This window comes from Lynx rufus, unplaced genomic scaffold (assembly GCF_022079265.1).
Source record: "Lynx rufus isolate CCGP_SWC_20201006 ecotype Redwood Valley unplaced genomic scaffold, mLynRuf1.p SCAF_21, whole genome shotgun sequence".
In the NCBI taxonomy this organism is placed as follows: Eukaryota; Metazoa; Chordata; class Mammalia; order Carnivora; family Felidae; genus Lynx; species Lynx rufus.
In genome coordinates, this window is record NW_025814836.1 from 16799919 (window position 1) to 16814806 (window position 14888).

At 39.5% G+C, this 14888-nt stretch overlaps 1 protein-coding gene across 4 annotated transcripts in view; it reads right to left on the reverse strand.

Moving 5' to 3' along the window:
- Positions 1–14888, reverse strand: part of CHD2 (chromodomain helicase DNA binding protein 2) — a 124220-nt gene that overhangs the window by 106998 nt on the left and 2334 nt on the right. For 2 of the 4 annotated variants that reach the window (XM_047086610.1, XM_047086608.1), the window contains exon 1: positions 12433–12918. The exons of 1 other annotated variant lie outside the window; for it this stretch is intronic. In XM_047086610.1, the coding sequence (XP_046942566.1) occupies positions 12433–12539 (107 nt within the window). In that variant the 5' untranslated portion in view covers positions 12540–12918. Of the gene's footprint in view, positions 1–12432; positions 12920–14888 lie in introns of those variants that run through there. One more of the 4 variants, XM_047086611.1, reaches the window with a different exon arrangement.

Sequence of the window (14888 nt, forward strand, 5' to 3'; positions counted from 1 at the left end):
TCAGGCTCTGGGCTGATGGCTCAGAGCCTGGAGCCTGTTTCCGATTCTGTGTCTCCCTCTCTCTCTGCCCCTCCCCCGTTCATGCTCTGTCTCTCTCTGTCCCAAAAATAAATAAATGTTGAAAAAAAAATTTAAAAAAAAAAAAACAAAAAAAAAAAAACCATCTATAGAGTCAATACAATCCCTAACAAGATTCCCATGGCATTTTTTACAGAAAGAGAAAAAGCAATCCTAAAATTTATATGAAACCACAGAGGACCCCAAAGAGCCAAAAATAAATACAAATTTTTTTAAAAATCTTGAGAAAGAAGAATAAAGTTGGAGGCATCACACTTCCTGATTTCAAATTATAAAGCTACAGGCATCAAAACAGTAGGATACTGGCATTAAACAAACAGACCAACGGAACAGAATGTAAGAGCCCAGAAATAAACCCAAGCATACACGATCAACTAATATTTGACAAGAAAGCAAAAAAAAAAAAAAAAAAAAAAAAATGAAGGGAGAATAGACCCTCTCTTCAACAAATGGTACTGGGATAACTGGATATTCATATGTAAAAGAATCAAATTGGACCCATATGCTACACCACTCAACAAAAATTAATACAAAACATAAATTAAAACCATAAATTTAAGACCTAAAACCGTGAAACTCCCAGAAGAAAACAGAAATAAAGCTCCTTGACAGTAGTGTTGGTAATAATTTTTTGGATATGACACCTAAAGCACAAGCAACAAAATCAAAAATATACAAGTGACTGGGGGGCACCTGGGTGATTCACAGTCTATTAAGCATGCAATTCTTGCTTTTGGCTCAGGTCATGATCCCAGGGTCATGAGATGGAGCCCCGCAATGCCTGAGATTCTCTCTCTCCCTCTCTCTCTGCCCCTCCCCTTTGTGTATGCGCTCACACGCACTCTCAAAATAAACATTTAAAACTAAATAAGTTATCTTCTGCACAGCAAAAGAAACCATCAACAAAGTGAAAAGACAACCTACAGAATGGGAAAAAAATATTTGCAAATATTATCTCTTAAGGAGTTAATATCCAAAATATACAAAGAACTCCTATAACTCAATAGCAAAAAAAGAAATTATTTAATAAATTAAAAATGAGTAAAGGACCTCAACAGACATCTCTCCAAAGATATACAACAACCCAACAGGTACATGAAAAGGTGCTCAACATCACTACTCAGTAGGGAAATGCATGTAAGAGCCACAATGAGATGTCACCTCACACCAGTTCAGAATGGCCATCAACAAAAAGAGGTAACAAGTGTTGACGAGGACACAGAGAAAAGGGAATCCTTGTCCACTGCTGGTGAAATTGTAAATTGGTACAGTCCCTATGGAAAACAGCACAGAGGATACTCAAAAAAATTAAAAATAGAACTACCATATGACCCAGTAATCCCACTTCTGGGAATATATCCAAAGGAAACCAAAACACTAACTCAAAAAGATATACCTGCACCTCCATGTTCATGACAGCATTTACAATAACCAAAACATGGGAACAATCTAAGAAAAAGAAATACTGTGTAGTCTCACACGTGGAATCTAAAGTAACTAAAAGGTAAATAAAATAACTTTTTAAAAACTCATAGGGGGTGCCTGACTGGGTGGCTCAGTCGATTAAACACCTGACTTCGGCTCAGGTCATGATCTCATGGCTCATGGGTACCAGCCCCACTTCAGGCTCTCTGCTGTCAGCACAGAGCCCGCTTTGGGTCCTCCGTCCCCTTCTCTCACTGCACTTCCCCACTCATGCTCTCTCTCAAAAATAAACAAACGTTAAAAAAAAAAAATCTCATAGAAAAAAAGAGATTAGATTCATAGTTGCCTGGATGCACTGAAAGGAGGGAGAACTGGAGGAAGGTATTTCCAAAAAGGTGCAAATTTCTAGTTATGAGATAGGTAAGTAATAGGGACATATAATATACCAGATGACTACAGCTAACACTGCTGTAGAATCTATCTGAAAGTTGTTGAGAGTAAATCCTACAAGTTCTCACTACAAGAAAAAAAAATTTTTTTTTTTACTGTACCAGTATAAGAAGATGGGATGTTAGCCAAACCTACTGTGATAATCATTTTACACTATATGTGAATTAAAACACCATGTTGTTTGCCTTAAACTTACAAAGTGATGTATACCAACTGTTTCTCAAAACTGGAAAGAAAACAAACATGATATTACCTTTACAAGAAAAAGAGTCTTAATAAAGGTATAACTCAATTAATTTGCATACTTCTTTCCTAGGAGGATAAGCTCCTAAATGTTGAAAAAGAAAAGTAGTATTTTTTTAAAAAAAGAAAAGGAATATTTAAGAAACAAAAATTATAAACACTGACAGTCTAGTTATTCCCTCCAAAGGCAAGATTAAATATTACACAGACTTGCTATTAATGCCGAACTATAATACAAAATAATTGTCAATACTAAATTGTAGCTTATCATGCTTATGTACCGGGGTCAAACTGAGTTAGTAGGAGAGGAGACCTTTAATCAGGCTTTCACCTAAACAAATAAAGTAATAAAATGACCAGATTTTCAAAGGCATTAATAGGAATAAAGCAATTAAAAATGGAATATTCTGGGGGTGCCTGGGTGGCTCAATTGAGCATCCAACTGTTGACCTCGGCTCAGGTCATGATCCCAGGGTCACAGGGTCCAAACCCACATCAGTCTCCAGGCTGAGCATGAAGCCTGCTTAAGATTCTCTACCTCTCCCCCTCTGCCCCTTTCCCACTCGTGCTCTAAATAAAAAAAAGGAGTACTCAAGAATCTACCACATATACAAAATCCTCATGAAAAGTAAGTGTATCTTAAAATTACTCCAAACCTAATTTGCAAAGAAGTCTTGTAACTTTTCATGGAACAATCACGACACGGGAAAATCAGTGCAAAAATAACGAAAGGGACTCTCGTTAAAACTGTGATTTTAGATTCTAATAGGAAATAAATGTTTATGAAAAGAAGCTTAACACTTTTCACTCGTAGATAGAAGTTGATTTGGTAGCTCTTCACAATCCTTTTTGAAGGTGGCAGAAATGTAGTATGAAGTATATTTCACAACAAGCAGCACTGGAATAGCTCTTGTTCGTTTTAATTTATTACCGTTTCCCAGATGGCCACAAGAGGGCAGCACAGCAACATGTCAGTTAGAAAGCGTGTGGGTTCTCTGCCCGAGAGCTGCCATTTCAGGCTTTGGGTAGTCTTTACTTTCCTAAACACTTAACAAAATGGCTGAACTGCTTGGCAGAGGATGGTTTTTTTGTGTTGGTGATAGAAATATCTGGTAAAAACACAAAGCAATCTACACTGGAACTCCTTAAAACTTATTTCCAGACTACATTCTATCAATGATATAATAGCTGATATTTATGGAGCACTTTCGCATCAGGCATGGGCAAAAATTGCCCTCTAAATCCCTACAAAAACCCTCTAAGACAAATTATCCTCATTTATAGAAAGTCTTAGCCCAAGTGTGTATACATATGTTATCCATCAGCCCCACAGTATGAATTATGGAATCTACACTCTTCAACTATAACTGGTATTGCTATCCCCGCCATGCATACATACGTTCTTCAGTTAAACAGATCCTTAAACCACCCAAGGTTGATGCAGAATAATTCCCAGAATGATTCCTTCTCAATCACTTCTATGTGTTTGAAGAGTACAAAAAGGCAAAGATCATTAAACCATGAGTTTCTTATTGATAAAAAAAATACTGGGTGTAGTTCCTTAAATAAATGGAACTGCATTTAAGACCTTTAAGACCTCCTCCACCTCACGTTCAAGTCCTACTATTCTGAAGAATAAGCTACATTATAAACAAGGTTAAAAGACAAGTAACAGACTGAGAAATTTCAATGTATGCACAACAAAGGATTTCTACAGAGGAACATAAAAATAACCACAGATCAAAGAAAAATCCAGTAGAAAACTAGGGAAAGGAAAGGGACATGCAACTACAGAAGAAAAACTGAGATGGCCAAGAAACTTACAAAAAGGAAATTAAACATCAGGGGTAATTTGAAAATGTATTATTACAACAGAGTAGTTCACGTTCACCTGCTTTGTAGAAATTAAAATGTATGATAGTATTAAGTGATGGGGAGAAAACAGGGGAGACAGTATTCATACACCATTACTGAAAAAGCAATCAGCAGATGCTTTGCAAAGCAACGTGGCATTTTCCAGTAAACCTCAAAATATGCATATGAATCATGCAATTAAATCTGTGAGTATATAACCTGGCAAATTATTGAACTTGTGCGGGAGGTGGGAAGTATAAAAACGTTCACGGCTCTGCTCATAAAAAACAAGGGGGGGGGGAATAATCTAAATTTAGATTCATACTGTGCAATTAAATACAAGTTAGACCTAGTAGGGATTAGATTTATAAATGTCACCATGACAATTTCAAAGACTATTCAATTTTTAAAACAAAAGCACATTACATGAACCATGTACATTTTTAAAATACCAAGGTTTTTAGATGCCACGTTCATGAAAGTGACTAAGGAGAAGGGGCAAATAGGATTTTAGCCATATCTAACTTGTTTAAAGCTTTAATTGTAGTCTTTCAATTTTTCTGAGTTTTTCTGAATTTCTCAAAAGAGCTGTTTCTAAGATTGCAGAATTGATCAGTATTCAGAAGCAGACCTTCCTGCAGTACCTACCAAATTAAGAAACTCAGTGCTAATGTGGGAAAAACATCTACCTTTGATAAGCATGTTCCTAACATTTTCAACTGGTGCCAGAGGAAACCTTGTCTTGATCACGCTACTTCTGCTCCTCCACTAACCAAGTAACACTGAGTAGTCCTAAATAGGTTAGGAAGCAAACAAATGGCACTCAGGCACACAAACCATGAGGAAAAAAGTGAACTATAGCAAGAAGCCTAGATGAGGTACAAACCTAGATAATCATTTCACAAAGAGCTACCCAATTCAGATCTGGCAAGGCACGAAGACTAGACAAGGATAGGACAAGTTCTCTGCAGGAAAGAACATGAAGACTTCCTAACCCACCAAGTAATGAAAACAGGTACCAGGGGGAAAGCTGTTCCTATAAACCTATCATCTCAGGTGGGTACCATTTAGAACCCTGAGGACAGATGGGACTAGTTTGAATTCCTTTCAGAATATTTAAAGTCTTATCTTTCCTTACTAACCTTTAGGCTATGATATTTAGACTTTCAAAAGATAACAACTCCAACAGTTCAAAGGAGATTTAAAAGTCCTGAATGCTAACCTCAATAGTAAGTGCAACTTCTGCCCCACAGAGTCAGAGGAGGGAAGTCTGGTCCTTGGATCAAGCCACAGAAATCAGTCAGAATGGTGAGAACTCACAACTTTCTCAGTACTCACGGTGGCAATACTCACTGTGGCGGGCACTTTCCTAAATGTTATAGACCAGTTTCTTAAGTGTGCCATTACTGACACTTTGGGCCAGATTCATTCATTCTTTGTTATGGGAGGCTGTCCTTACACATTGCGAGAGGTTTAGCAGCAGCCCTAGCCTCTACCTAGCACACACCAGATGTACCGTAGCTCCAAGCAAAAAGATCTCCAGACACTGCCAAGTCAGGGAGGGGCTGTCCCTGGTGGAAAACCACTGCTTTCAGACGCATTATTTTATTTAATTCTAACTTCCCTGAGACACATACTCTTCCTTTATTAAAAGATAAAGAAACAAGCTCAGAGGTTCTTGCCCAAGATCATACACAGCTAAAAAGCAGAAGAGAGATGAAAATTCTTGTCCCAATTAGCTCTTATTTCCCAAACCTGCATCAGCACTAGAAACCACCACAGTTTTTTTTTCAAGATAGATTCCTGGGACACGTCCTCCCAGACCTGACTGAACTCAAATATCCAGGCAAGAAGGCTGGGAGTACGTTGAACAAGCACCCAAAGTGGCTCTTAGCAAGTAAATCTGGGGGCTTAAATGCCTCTGTAAAGCTAAGTTCAGTAGGAACTTTTTTTATTTTTTTATTTTTTATGTTTTGGTAAATAAAGCAAGGGAAATGGAGAATCTGACCCATCATCCTCTGCCCTCAAAGTCACAACTTCCCAGCCATATGCTGCTCTATTTGAATGTCAAATAACCTTATACAGGAACTGCAGACACTCAAGATTTTCCACACCCACCACATTCAAGAACTATTTCCCTTCAGGGCATGTCTATAGAACACTGTTTCCAACCCTGGCTATTTCTGCCTACAGACCCACCTGGAATGCTATCTCCCCTGCCCTACTACTACTTAACCCCTAAAATCCAATCAGGTAAGGGGCCTTTTAAAAGTTCTCAAGTGATTCTGATGCAAATGCTACCTGGGAAGTAAGTAAGGGAACTAAATTTAGAACAGAACAACAAATTAGAAACCTGGTCTTCATAAATAAATCACTGCCAAACCCAACGTGTGTGGGGGAGCAATGGGAGTCAGACTGCAAACGGATGGGGTTCCTCTGCAATTCCCAGTACCTCCCCCTCCCAGACACCTGTCTTTCCTCGTTTCCCCAACTACCCCCGTGGGAATTAACTTCACCAGCAACATCTTCACTAGAAATTCTTTATGCAAAATGACTTCTTGAACTCTGTTTCCAGTATCAATCAAGCCTAAAATGTATTTTGAGTTTTCGGTTTCTTTAAAAGTGTTTTAAGAGAAACAGAGTACAGGATTATTCTAGATTTTTACTATTTTCCCCTACTATAGTTTCCTCTAACCGTTTAATCAAATGACAATTTTTTTTTTATGGCAACTTTTTTTTTTTTTTTTTTAACATTTGAGAGACAGAGTGTGGGACAAGCGAGGGAGGGGCAAAGAGAGAAAAAGACAGAGAAAATCCCAAGTAGGCTCTGAGCTGTGAGCGCAGAGCTCAACTTGGGCTCCATCTCACAAAATGTGAGATAATGACCTGAGCCAAGATCAACAGTAGGATGCTTCACCGACTGAGTCACCCAGGTGCCCCTTGATGGCAATTTTTGACAAGATGCTTAAGTGACCCTGAAACCAAACTGCCAGTGTTTAAATCCAATGCCACCATCTGCTTCCCCTAATGCCTGTTTTCTATTGGCAAAATAGGGTAATGATAATCACACCTGTCTCAGACCTGTGAAAACTACCCAAATTAACACATACAGAGGACTGGTTCTAACAAGTTCCAAGCTCACAGTAGGTACTATAAATGACAGGTATTGTGTCTTTCCAAAGCATACAACATAGTTTCCATTGAAATACCTGTCACAATCATCTCATTTGTTGGTTTGGTATGTTACTGAAATGCAAAATTACAAGGGAAACCAGCATAAATAAATCTGAGAAGTATCTGCAAATCCTTGTTATGTATACAGCACAAAGTGAAGGAACACAATGGGATGGGTATAAAAGAGCTCAGCAGGGTGCAGGACCCCCCACAGGCCTTCAAAGGAAGAGAGTTCTGTGACAGTTAACCTGGGGAGCTGGCTAACCAGAAGGTCACTAGCATTGCTGCTACACTAACCACCACATTAAATACACAATGAAAAAGAAAAAAACAGGGGCGCCTGGGTGGCGCAGTCGGTTAAGCGTCCGACTTCAGCCGGGTCACGATCTCGCGGTCCGTGAGTTCGAGCCCCGCGTCGGGCTCTGGGCTGACGGCTCAGAGCCTGGAGCCTGTTTCCGATTCTGTGTCTCCCTCTCTCTGCCCCTCCCCCGTTCATGCTCTGTCTCTCTCTGTCCCAAAAATAAACGTTGAAAAAAAAAAAAAATTTTAGAAAAAGAAAAAAACAAAACCCACCTTCAGTGCCTGACAAGAGTAACCACTCCAAAAAGCATAAATCTATTCCAGTATTTTCCCACAAAATGCTTACCACATGCTGCTTTCCTTTATGATACAATCCAAAATGAAAGATTACCAGCATTACAGGCACTGCTTGACTTAGAAATAAACCATACAAATGCCATTCCTGAGGTTTATTATCCTATTGTATTCTCTTTTATTTTTTTTAATGCTGGGGACAATTCACAACCCACCACTGTAAATAATTGCTTCACAGCAGAGCCCACGTCCACTGCTTTCAACAGTTACCTGAATTAGCTGTTAAGGAAAGGGGATTCTGAATGGAATGCATTCCTGCATTCAAAAGTCAACTCTGGAATCCAAACTTTTAGAGGGATCTAAAAAGGGCTTAAGTAGAGAATCCTAGTAAAGAAGAGATGCACTAGAATTTAAAGCAATTAGGACAAGAATTCAAAAATCTTGGAGTCAAAACTCCATCAGCATTCACTGTTAAAGGTATGCTACTGTTGGATCCAGCATGACATTTAATGCAGAAACTGTCCATCTTCCATCAAGCATACAACAACCCTTAAGAGAGCCCCACCCACTTTTGCTTCCAAATCTCTCAACCTAAGTTTTTGGTAAAATTGCCCAAAAGGGGCACAGAGAAAATGAGGCAACGGGAACACCAACAGTTAGAAGAGAATACAAGAGGGGCGCCTGGGTGGCTCAGTCGGTTGGGCGGCTGACTTCAGCTCAAGTCATGATCTCGCGGTCCGTGAGTTCGAGCCCCGTGTCGGGCTCTGTGCTGACAGCTCAGAGCCTGGAGCCTGTTTCGGATTCTGTGTCTCCCTCTCTTTGCCCCTCCCCCGTTCATGCTGTCTCTCTCTGTCTCAAAAAGAAATAAACGTTAAAAAAGAAGAAGAGAATACAAGAGGTGCTCTGTCAAAAGAGGCGAAACACATGCAAACATACGGAAACACGCAACTGTAAACCACATGGAGGGCTTTGGAAAATTAACTCAATCCTGGGGAGCAGGGCTGAAGAATTTTTAGATGCTCTCCAGAGCCTGATATAGGAACAAAAAAACAGAACTCAACTCCCTCACAAACCCAAAGAAAAGGAAATAAAGAAAGTTGGAGAACCAACAACACAGAAATCTTAAGCCTAGACTACAGTCCTAGCAGAATAACACTGAACTCTGGACGTTATGCTGAGTCCAATATATGATGATATGCTGAGAATGGATTACTAAGAGCAAGCCACAGCCAAGGAGACATTGGTTGGAAACATTGCAATTACATCTATATCCAAAGAGCACTGCTCCTTGGTATTCATTATTCACTCTTGCACAGCTTGAGAGGGGAAATGAGGCGGAGGGTAAACCAGGGCAATAACCACTAACTCCAGAAGAGGGGTAAAAGGGATCTAGTCAGAGTTAAGTGCCACGGGTAGGGCTGTGACTCACACAAGAAGTTGTTCTGGTCCAGGAAGAATCATACTCTCCCTTCAAAAGGCTGGCTTTCTCAGAAAGAAATTCTAGGACAAGATTAACTGCAAAACATACCCAAGGTTTCAACTAACAAAAACGGACTTGCCTTTTTTTTTTTCATGTTTATGTTTGAGAGAGAGACAGAGCATGAGCAGGGGAGGGACAGAGAGCAAGAGGGAGACATAGAACCTGAAGAAGCAGGGTCTGAGCTGTCAGCACAGAGCCTGAAGCGGGGGCTCGAACTTACCCCAGACTTGCCTTCTAAAATCATTTTAACAACCCTCTCTCCTAAGGGGCCTAAAAGACCTCTTGTGGGGGAGGCCAGGACGCCAACTTCAACTCTCAGGAACCATTTGGCTCTTAATGAAGCACAGGAGGGGGAAGAAAGTAAAGCATTAGAAGTAAAATATTACTCACAACTTACATTTAATAAGCACTTTCAATGTAACCGCCTCCTTGCGAATCACTATATAGGCATTATATTACTTAACTTCATTACCCAATGAAGAGTATCATTATCCACATTTTTAAAGTCAGGAACCTAAAAATCCAACAAGTACTTCACTGGCCTAAATTGGAGAAAGTTTTTAGTACTCAAGGAAACATTGCACTGGTGGGGATTAGGTACACAGCTCTTGTCAGGCATTGAGGTTAACAGTTAAACACATCACAAATAACAAAATAACTTCCTAGATTGAATTCAAAGTATAAAATCAGAACCATCCTTAAAATGATGCTTTCGCCAAAGCTCCAGCATTTCCCGGAGACTTTCCTGTAAAGGGAATTTAAAGTACTTTTCAGTATGAAACATAATCCAGACGATGTCACTGAAATAACCGAGAAAGGTGACCCTAACCAAATATCGTAACAATAAAATACTAAATTACAAGTGTTTCAAAATGTAGCATGAAAGGCTTCCTTCCATATACCTAGGTTCTCCAGGATTTATTTCACAAAGGCTCATTATTTCCCACCTCATAAATTGCATTCAAGCTTTCTTAAAAAAGGTCCCTCTCCCCAGACTTGTCCTGTTAAAGTTTAAACTATTTAGGAGACAAGGTCATAACAGACATTAATAAAAAAAAAAAAAAAGTGTTCCAACACTGTGCTTACTGATTACAACGTAAACATACAACAGACTTTAAGCATAGATATTTGATGGTATTTGGTATTTGATAGGCATTTGATGATGGAGTCAAATTTTGTTGTTCTGGCTTTACACTAATAACACTGAAGTTCCAAAGCAACAGCAATTTAACCAATTTTACCAAGGTATGAATTTCAATTCGGTGCCCAGGCAGGCTGGAAAGCAGGAGGGAATTGCTCAGCTATGACAAGCACCCAGCAGAGTTTATTTGTATACTAATTCTTAGGCGATTAAAAAAAGTTTCTTGGCTCATGTGCCCCCCGTTCCTCAAGAAAGCCAATTGAAATCTAAGGTTTTTTACAAAGGACCTAAAACACCTTTTTAAAAAAAGCAAAAACAAAAACAACTCATAAGCAGAAAAAACTTACTAGGTGACAGAGCAGTCACTCCCAATTTGTGTTAGGAGCAAGTTTACAGTAGTACCCCATCTTACAGGAGAAAGGATAGGAGTCTGGAAAGCTCAGTGACCTCAGGAAGCATCTTTCACAACTGTTAGGGATTTGCTATACGAGGGAGGGGAGAGGAATAAACTGATTACAAAATCTGTGAGTTTCAGATACTGCCAGGTAAAATTCAACTGACCTTCCAGATTCACCTCTCAAGCAATAACTTGGTAAACTTTGCACAGCACTCCTTATCAAATATTATCTGATGCCGTTCCCGCGATGACTTAATCTTTACAGAAGATGCTAATTCCTAAGGTGCCAAATATCAATTGGAAATTGTAGGTTTTAAAACCAAGAAGTCAAAGAGATTAAAGACAGAAGAAAAATGCACAAAAGTCTTAATGTACAAACCTAATCACTCTGGCTCCTTAAAAAGTTCACTGGTTCCACGTGGCATGCCAACAGCTCATAGATAAATTGCTATTATTCAAATATGCATTTTAACACACACAGTATCTATTTTGGACTAAACACCTTCAACAGAGTAGTTTATATCCTGGAACATGACTGCAATGCTACTGAATTCTATCACGGTTCTTAGAAACTTAAGGACAGTTAGCGAATAACAAAAGTTTAATCCAACTAACAAGAAGTCAATCTCAATAATACACAGAAAGAACCTTCTTTCTTGTTGCTTTGGATGCACTTCAGAAGTTCAAAACACCAGTTAGTGATCAAGTTCCACGAGAATTTACCTCTATCTAAAGCTAATTCGTTTATATATAACTTATAATTGAGCATACAATTTAAAAATCCATCATCAAATCTTTGATGAGCAAGTCTATAAAACAAACTGAAAATCCTGTTTCACCTAATGTTTCCATAAACTATCCAAAGAATTCTTCCTGAAGAATCGAGACTGTGGGAACCTAGAAAACCCACCATTACAGTGAATTTTACCTTTTATAAACTTCTTCAGAAACTTAAGATATGCCTAGGTAAACCTCTCTATCTATGGTCCACATCTCTCTGCAAGCGACAGATCTTACTCGGTAAGAAACTTCTGACATATGGCCAACTAAGTGACAACTCACTCCTGTCGGTGCTAAAAGGACTCCAAAAGCACAGAAAAAAAAATTTTTTTTTTTTTTTTTGTTAAGGTGCAGAAGGAAAACAATACAGCCTTTCCTTCAGGCTGAAATTCATTACGTGTAACTGAATAATGAAGTCATCATCGCTAACCTCTAATTTCTTTTTTTTTTTTTTCAAACAGAAATCCCTGCAAAGGGTTTCCAAACGAGACAGACCATGAGCATAACCACAGCACTGTAATCAGTTTACCAGGACCAAAGTAAAGTCTCCAGAATGGGAGATTTGAGATGTTTCCCAAGGTTCTTCCGAGTGATCCATTCCACTATCAACCAAGTTTTGGGAGTCACCGTTCTCTAGCAAAGTGCTACTAACACTTAAAAGTTGTTTTATAACACTTGTTTGCATAGTAATGGATGCCTCATGCTGTCTTATCTTTTAAAGCTAACTTAATATTTACAGTTACTTTGTGAAAACTCCTAAGCTGCTTTCTTATTCCAGAGTTAATGTTAATCATAAACCACTTTGCACATACTGACCTGGGTTTTCCTCCATCAAATGCCAACTGAGAATATGTACGGTACCAAGTAAAAATGCACGGGGACGGGGACAAGTTCAAATAATCCTCCCTTTTTTTATGAGCCATGATCACCCAACAGCTATAACACCCGTTAAGACCTTTCACTGTAAACAAAAATATCTCCTCTTGACAGTGAAAAGGTTTTGGTCAATGGTAACACAAGATTAAGTTTACTAATCTCTTCACGCTGAACAAAAAAGGTAAAAAAAAGGAAAAAAAAAAAAAAGACCCGCTAGAATATGAGAAAGGAAAGCGAAAAATGTAAAAACTGGTAGGTTTTCGATTTGAAGGCTTCCGAATAGTGCCTTCTACTTTCTCCAAAAGTAGAAGCCGCTTTCTGAGACGCCAACCCTTCCGAGGGAAGGGCAAAGAAAACACACGCTGCAGGGTGTGGACTAAGAGGAAGGGCGCAGAGGACTGCCAGAGGCGAAATCGGTCGGGTGACCACCCACCGGAAAGCCCCAGTCCGGGTTGCTTCCCCTTCCCTTTCCTACCCCGCGCCCCCAAAGCTGCCGGCTCCCCAGACGAAGAGGCAGCACCCCGGCTGCGCACGCAGCCCTACGTCACTGCGTTCGCTCCTCCTAGGAGCGAGGGGACGCGCCTGACGTCACGGGGCGGGGCCTGCCGAAGGCCGCCGCTGTTGACCCGCTGTTACCAGGCGTGCGCACAGCCAATCAGCAGCATGCGCCGGCGCCGGCGCCGGCCGGCCTTTGAACTCGGCACGGCAACTTCCTGCTGTTTGGCGAGTACACAGTGCAATGCAGTATGTCTGTCAGCGCTGCGGCACAAAGGAACAGCCATTTTGTGACTGAGCTGGACCTGCACCAAGATGCCAGGGGCTCACGGAGCTGCTGCCCGCGCTACCTACCAAGCTGCCCCTTATTTTCGCACCAGAGAACCAAGAAAGGGGAGGCTGGGGGTGGGAAGGAGTTTTGATATTTCAAGTTTCAATTCGATTTTGTCTTCTCAAAAATCCCGATTCTTAAGAATTATCAGCATCATAAAATGGCTGCCACTTAAAAAACTGCCTGTTCAGTCCACAAGCAACTGCATTATGCCATTTGTAATTAGCCCCAGGCTTTTAGAATAACTGCTAAAAGGCTGATTAAAATTTGCCCACATCGGAGGTTGACAAAATAAATCTGGTTCAAAGGCAGACGATTTAGAAATAAATTTAATAAACTGTGTTTTTAGATAAAATTGCAAACGCAGCGTCCTAGAACAAACAGAACTCTTTGTGTGCACACACAGTTCCAATCACATTCCCTTCTCTCCTGTCTCCATTCTTTAATATTATTGGAGTTATCCCAAACTGCCAATTATTTGGGTAAGAGGTGTGTGGTATATACATTTCTATGTATGTCCATCACTAAAACTTTGTTTTAAATATTTAGAAACTTTACAAATCTATCAAGGTATTTTTAAATTCGTATTTTTTGAAAATGAACTTTTTAATCTTCAGAAATCACGATATGCAACGTGTAACATACTTAAAAGCATTAACAAAAGAACACAGGAGTAACATACAACTTTATGTAATAACTATTAAGTGACTGCATTATTTCCAAAACAGGGAAGTATCAGGTTTACCTAAACTTGCACTCAATCCTTTCATATTCCTAAAGTAATTCTAAGTTTACTTGACCTGCAAACTCCTCCCTTCCCCTCTTGTGGCTCAGGATACAAAATTTTTCTAGTATTCCCTGCACACTAGACTTTGTGCCATAGAAGCTAGGTCCTAGCGAGGAAATTCTAATGGACTAAGGGACCAAGTACTAGTACCTAAACAGTCTCCTTAATTGTAGCTTCCTAAAAGTAACATTAATCTACTACAATAAAACACCACTAGCATCCTGTTAAGCTTTATAATTTTAAAAGGAAGTGATGTCATAATTATGTACATGTATTCAGATATGCAATTTCGGATAACTAATTTAAAACTCCATCTTCAGGGAGTCTATCAGATATTTTTGGACATTCATCAGGTTTGTGAATCAAAACACTTGACAAAATGCATTTCAAAGTACAGTGCACGCTTCCAGTTAAGCTGTAACCCCACTGCCAACAGGCAAAGTCATGATAACTTCCAAGTCGTTTTCTAGGTAAGTAAATTATTAAAAGAAAGAATGGCAACACTGCTTAATTTTTTAAATTAGAAGGCAGTCTCATCAATGATGTTAACCACAAACCTTGCATAAGAGAGCCAAAACCTATGTGAGACTATGCAAATCATAAATACTCAAGGGAGTAACAATTTTAGATACTGGATCTTTAGTAATTTGTCAAATCCACCTGGGGATTCCTGTTTCTTCAAATTGGTGTTAACTTCTCAGAAAAAGCAGTTTAGGATCAGTTAGATAAGTTTCCTGTCCTAAATCAAACCTGGGTAATTACATGGGCAGTTCAGTTCAAAAG